This window comes from Priapulus caudatus, unplaced genomic scaffold (genome assembly GCF_000485595.1).
Source record: "Priapulus caudatus unplaced genomic scaffold, Priapulus_caudatus-5.0.1 Scaffold1993, whole genome shotgun sequence".
Lineage (NCBI taxonomy): Eukaryota > Metazoa > Priapulida > Priapulimorpha > Priapulimorphida > Priapulidae > Priapulus > Priapulus caudatus.
In genome coordinates this window covers 35,037-42,091 of record NW_014579054.1, presented here as the reverse complement: position 1 = coordinate 42,091, position 7,055 = coordinate 35,037, and the positions used below count along the sequence as shown (strand labels likewise).

The following is a 7,055-nucleotide window of genomic DNA, read 5'->3' as shown; positions in this document are numbered from 1 at the left end:
AAATGTTTGTCATCATACTACATTAATAGTCTAGCTGTTTCTGGACCTGCCACCATCCACCGTCTCAGTGCTGCTTTATTTTCAGTGATACCTATTACGCTTCCATCTCCCTTCACAATTGCATTCAGCTTTTCATGAACTTGATCATGGGCTAGTGCTGAGAATTTGTGCATGGTTTTCTGTGTCACAAAATTGCCTTTGAGGAACTCTGCATGTGTGGTATGGCAGTTAATCTCGAGGGCAAGAAATATCTCTCACATGAACAGTCATCCAGCGAGCATAGTGATAGTGGTCAAGAGCGAACATTCACGGAATAATCTTTCCAATTAAGTGACTCCACATAGGCAACATATTTTTGTTCACGCTGTGATCTAAGGAACGACGTTTTGGCAGGCACGCAGGCGTACCTTCCAAAGTGTAACAGAAATTATGAACTAAAGTATAGATGGCATGATTTTTCATCATGATTTTTCACATGTGTAACCGAGTTCTTTGACCTAAAAACATTTTATATTGTATTTGTTTAATTTGAAGATGTATGTTAGGATATTTCATGTTTTCCATCGGGTTCCTTGACATAAAAACTGGTATAGATACCTAGATCCTGGTAATCGTGGCACGTATAGCCATTTTATGGCAAAGAAATGCGTTTGTGGCAGCCATTTTGGATTAAATATTTTTGGCGGGAAGATGTTATGATAGATCACAATGTGTTCTATATCCGTTCTATGGGGTTCATTGACCTCAAAAACATATGTATAGAGACCAAGATCATGGTACTTGGTGCACTTACAGCTGATTTATGGGCAAAACTGTGTTTTGTGGTGGCCATTTTACCATATAACCATATACCATATAAGCAAGAGCTAATAAATACTATTTATTTATAGGTATTTATTAGCTCTTGATATAATATATATTTACTTTTTTATCTTGGATCTTATCATGTAGCTATGGCCGTGTGTATCCATGTACCAGTTATGCGAACATATATGCTGTTACCATAGAAATATATAGAGACACTATATTATTATTTCTATGGCTGTTACACTCAGGGGCATAGGAACGAAGTATTATTGAGGGGGCGGTAAAAGGCATTATTTGATTTATTTATTTATTTATTTAAGAGCGAGAGAGAGTAGTAAACTGAGACGGGGACAGGAAAACGGTGATACGATGTGTGTGCGGGTGGGAAACGGTGTGCAAGGGGATGGGAGGTGGGAGGCAGGGGGAGGGAGATGGGAGGCAAGGGGTGGAAGTGAGAGGCAAGGGGAGTGACGTGGGAGGCAGGAGGGAGGGAGGTGGGATGCAGTGGGGAGGGAGGAGGGAGGGAAAGACCCCCCTGCCCCCCTCTAATTAAACTTGGAGATCCATGTTCATATGTTGAAATCTTATGTCAACGTCAATGTCATTCATTACATTCTATTCGATTAATTATAGTCGATAGTATAAACTTTGTAATCCATGCTCATATGTTTAAATCTTTCATGTCAACGTCAATGTCATTCATTAAATTGTATTTGAATTATTATTGTTTTTGTTATTAGAATTAGCCCATAGTGATTAGGTGGGTGCGAAAGTGTAGTTACAGAGTCCTGCTGATATATTTATTCGAATTGGCTACGAAAGTCAAAGAAGAATAAAGAAGACTTATGTATAAGACGTCTTGATATGCACAAATGCATTTAGGCCAAACAAAAAAATACCTTTGGTTCGGGTCACATGGATTGTGAAAATTAGGGTAGGTAGGTAGGCATAACATTTTTATTTTTTTTACTTTTTTTCCTGTAAAAACATTGGGAGGCAGGAATATAATTTTTTTTTTCCCAAGTTAAATATATACAGCTTGAAATGCAGGAGCCACGAGATGCAAATGACTTGCAGTTGCATGTACCATTGCTGCAAGTCATGACATTGTTTTCAAAATGTGAACACCAGTTGTGTACTGGTGTCGTGTACTGGTATTCGTGTCGTGTACTGGATAGTAGTGTTAGGAATCGCTCCAAAAACGGAGCTCGATTAATTGTCCCTTTGAACGAGCGAGTAACCGAAGGGTAAACGCCCGGGCCTCCCACTCCGAGGTCGGAGGGACCGCATGCGCGTTCCCAAAATCTCCGGTAAAGGGGTATTTTTCGCGCGACAAAATCCGGCCCAAGAATTGTAACAAAAAGGGGGTGCATTTGACTTTTCACCAGGAGATTTCTATAAAAAGCGGGTGTTTTTCCTCTCTCTCTTTCATCTTGAGTATCATAGAAAACTTGGCCCAAGGATAGAAAACATGGTTTATCAAATCCCGGGATCAAATTCCTGAAATTTCTGCTAGTTTTGAAAGCTCATTCTGGATTATTTCGGATTTAGGGGGGTCTCCAAGGCAGGAAAAACCAGCAAAAAGCCCGCGAAAGGTGGGTTCAGAAATTTTGGCAGTCCTGAGATAGTGGGGTGCTTTCAAAGGGAGGGAACGAGCATATGCATACCCTAAATAACACTGAGTGGGGGGCCTGGGTGTAAACGCCTCTGCGGCCGCGTATAGCACGATAGCATGTGTATACTATATAGTACGCGATCGATCGCGTACATCAAAGCCGGCCGCCGCGCCATACGACCTTCAGGCTCTGTTTATGAAGTACCCGGCCCAGGCTCTATACGACTGTTTCACGTTGTAGGATTCTAGGAAACGTAGGTAGGAACTGTTTCACTTCTCGCCAACGAAGTTCTGTTTATAAATATTTTGGAACTCTCCTTAGGTAAATAAAATGACAAGAGTCGGATATTTGAATATGTATGATCGGCAGGCGGTATCTTTGAATTTTATTTTTTCTTGAAATCCTCTAAAAGTGTCCGCAGTCGCACATTCAGTCGCAGTCGCTCAGAAATGTGAAGTCGGGCGGGTGACCCGAACTAAAGTTAATTTTTAGGTCGGCCTTATCAGAAGAACACCAGACACCATGACAGATTGTTTTTGTTGTTATTGTAGGAGCCGCTGTTAGACCTGTTTTTCATATTTCTCTTGCATATAAAGAACCACGAACCCGCCTATATATGTATATATATATGTATATGCTTAACGGTGTCAGGTTATCATTTAGGGATGGTAAGGTGTCTATCTATTGTCATCTCGGTGCTAATGCTGGTCTGTATGTGCAGGTTGTTACGAATCGGGACACACAGGAAACTCTTCTGTGCATAGCGTACGTGTTTGAAGTGTCAACAAGCGACCATGGAGCCCAGCACCACATCTACCGGCTAGTGAAAGACTAACTATCCATGATATCCACCACATCTACTGGCTGGTAAAGAACTAACCATCTGTGGTGCCAGAAAACACCTTAATCAATCATGAAAAGTTCCATTTCGAGGCACAGAGCTATGAAATCAGTGTAGCCCGAATTGGGGTGGTTCTATGTCAAAAAGTGTTGCCATGTGGAAAAGTCATGACATTGTTGCTATGTTCAGGCATTATATTGCAGGCAATATTTGTATGTCACAATGCAAGGCTTGTGTCAAGCTGAGAAACTGCAATGACCACGAGCACAAGTCACATGCTCAGTCATCACGATGCTGTGGCCATGTTTGGTCTAGCACGTTGTATTGACATTTTAAACCCGCATGGCGCGAGTTGATCTCTGCAGCTGTGCGTGGACTTGACAATGTGAAATGCTGTCGCGTTTACTAGTTGACTGATGCTTTCTGCAGTTCGACCAATGGCAGCTTTGACTGACTATACTAGATATAACAAAAGTTCAGAAGCTCTTCCCTGGGTCGGAAGAGCTGCCTTCTTGTACGAAGGAAAAGTTGGTGGGTGCAGAGTGCTCCCATCTGAGTGCCCATTATCCTACTATGTAAGGTACTGGTTCACTCAGTGGTACGTGTACAAAGTTCTGTTTATATGATTGGCTAAGGGGAGCCACTGTCTACCGTTGCATGTGCCTTCGTGTGTGAAATCGGTGTTCTTTATCCCTTTTGCATATTCAGGACGTTCCATACACGCGTAAGCCAGCAGTTTCTGTTGTTCCACACTGGTGTTCACACAGTGTTCATTTCAGTATTATTGTGAAATATGTGTGCAGACGTGCATGGCATGTGTTGTATAATGTAGCATTTCTGTATGTAGTAATACAAAACCATTCAGAGAGCAGCTATATCACGGGTGCGCCTGTGTGCAGGTTCTTCTGTGAATTTCCCCCAATCTGTGTCATGCAAGGAAAGCAGTGCAAAACAGCACGTGCTCATATTACGTGCATTAGTTACATTATATTATTGTTGTTTTCATTATTATTGTTGTTGTTGTTACAAATCAGAGTGCAACACTCTTCATGTGGGTGGTGGATTTCCGAATCCGCACATGGAGTGGGAGGCAGCTGTCTCCAGATTTAGGTTGTCCTCAACATGCATTCAAGGGTTTCAGCTGTGGCATGCTATGACAAGACTTTCACTTGTGTGCCAATTACCGTCACGAGTTTGGCATACAAGGGAACCTTGTGCTTTCCAGCATATCTATTCATATCAGCCAAAACATATCTGCAAACGTGCTGCCAACTTCAGGATATTTTTTTACATTTACTGAGTATAAAATCGCTGTCTTTTCTACTTTTCTACAGAAAGTGTTGATTGTGCATCATAAACCTATTTTTCATAAGAAAGAGATTTTTGCCATTGGCATGTTGCAAGTCCATTTGTGTGAGAACTCACATTCAAGTGCATCGTTTCATTTTTTACTGGTAACTAGGTGCAATACTACTTAGAATCAAGATCGAACATATAGTTTCTATGTAGTACTGTTTTGCACCATTCTGCAGAGCAACCGAGCTTCATTGATGCATAATATGATCTTAGCATATCCAGGGCCATAGCTAGGGAGGGTGTCAAGGAGGGGCGTTCATTTTCTCCCCCCAAAAGGAAGATGGTCAATGGGGAATTGTCCATGGTCACAAGCACTTGTAACGTTTCAATAATAAGGCGTAATAAAGTAGGTAAAGTGGTAAATAAACACAAAATGTATTTACTACCAATGTCTTACTGTCTTAATGTTTCTCTACACTCTTGCGCCTGTTATTAGTAATGACTTTCTGTAAATGCCATTGAAATGCGCCTCCTCATTATCAACACGCAAGTACATGGCACGAACGCCATACATTCAAGCCGGACATTCGTGTGGTGTGCTTGTGTGTTGCAGAACCACCATGCAACAGTGCATGTGTTACAGAAAGTTATTGCTAATAATAGTCGAAAGAGAGTAGAGAAACAGACTTTGGTAGTAAAAACATTTCGTGTTTATTTACCATCATGTTATTATTGAAACGTTCCGAGTGCCTGTGGCCATGGTCAGCTGCCCAGAACACGTACAGCCCGCACGTTGCTTTGCCCCTCCCCCATGCAAAATAGGTTAGCTACACATCTGATATCACACATGACTTGTTAAATGTACTAAACAGCGTATCTGGGCAACTAGCCCCTGGACAACTACCACCCGTACAACTGCCACCCGGACAACTACCACCCAGACAACTACCACCTGGGCGGCTACCCCCTAGGACAATTACCACCCGGACAACCACCACCCGCACAACTACCAGAGGACCGATTTTTACATTTTTTGTTTAAAAAGTTATTGCCAGAAAAGTTATCTGAAGAAAAAAAGTCGCTATAATGGATTAATGACGTACTTCAAGTTTTCATAAACATTCTAAATTTCTTTTTATATATTTTCATAGATCTTCCTCTAGTGTGAAATTTCACGAATTTCCAATTGTCTCCCAAAATGACCCTTGAAAATATTCAAAAATTATTGTTTCAATTGGAAATGAGTGAAAATTAGGTTAGTAAATTGTTCGTAGTGGTAAGTGTCTGGGTGGTAATTGATCCTTTGGTAGTTGTCCGGGTGGTAATTGCCTGGGTGGTAATTGCCCGGGTGGTAATTGTCTTAGAAGGGTGATTGTCCTATAGGGAGTAGTTGTCCGGGTGGTAATTGTCCAGGGGGTAGTTGTCCTAGAATCCTAAACCAGTGGTATGTATATAACACAACATAAATTTTCGTGGTCCCAAAGCAGGCACGAATTGCAAAAAGGTCTGTAATAGGGCATGTGTTGGCGCAAACGTGTTTATATTTGTGTACATGGTGCAAGGTACGTTCTTGTGTTTCTGCTTTGCTAAGCAGTGAGCCTGACAAGCAGTGCAAACACAGTAGATTGTGTACATCATAGTGCTTGCCGCCAAATCTCAGAGATGCAGTATTCTGTGTTATTTAAAAAAAACAGACTGGGTATTGAATGTGTTGGAGAAGTAAATATTTCAAGGGGTATGTAAGTAATGTGTGGTCTCTCATACATTCACACGTGCATTCATACGTGCATACGTGTGTTTGAGTAGTTGCGCCTGCAAGCATCTGCGCGAATGAACAAAATACAAAATAGAGTAGACTTGCTGTAGAATGGTGTGTAAGCCATTGCTGGTCACAGCTGCCTAGTTATGGTCACGACGGTCCATGGGCTGAGGTTACTATTGGTAAAAGTAGGTGTAAAAGACAATAGGTAGAACTAATGTGGCAATGTGAGCCAGTGAACAACGTTGACCGTCTTACACCAAAGTAACGATCATCATTTCACTCGGATTTTTAGGAGTTCTGTCCACCACAACCTCTCAGTGTGAGATCAGTCTAAATTGTTTATAAATCGTGGAGAGATGGAGCTGTAGGTAGGATAGAATTATGACCCGGAACTTAGTCCAAGGCCATCAGAAGGCCCAGGTCTGTTATGCTGTAAGCCAGCATGGTTAATATGTGGCTGGTAATCTTCAACGTTTGTATTAGTGCGTTAGTGTTCAAGTTCTTCCAAAATATGGAACATGGCTCAAAATCCATTCAAGCCTTTGTTTGTTGTGCATTTTTGTCAATCCGTCGTTAAACTGTGTAGTAGTATTTATTAAAGCTCTTGCACTAAGTTCTCCCACCACCAACTTCCGTTTCCTAACAGTATCAGACGAATTTTCCTGGTGCTTACACGGAACCTCCGTTTAGTTGGTTTAGCTGACTATTTTACACCCACAGGAGTGATGTCCTC

The 7,055-nt window shown here is 41.6% G+C and overlaps 1 protein-coding gene across 1 annotated transcript in view; it reads left to right on the top strand.

The window, feature by feature from the left end:
- Positions 1–7,055, top strand: part of LOC106818041 (transcriptional enhancer factor TEF-1-like) — a gene marked incomplete at its 5' end in the record, with an annotated part of 16,910 nt that overhangs the window by 8,946 nt on the left and 909 nt on the right. Inside the window, 1 exon segment of the mRNA XM_014822756.1 lies at positions 3,145–7,055. This exon segment is cut by the window's right edge and continues 909 nt beyond it. Within this exon segment, the coding sequence (XP_014678242.1) occupies positions 3,145–3,258 (114 nt within the window).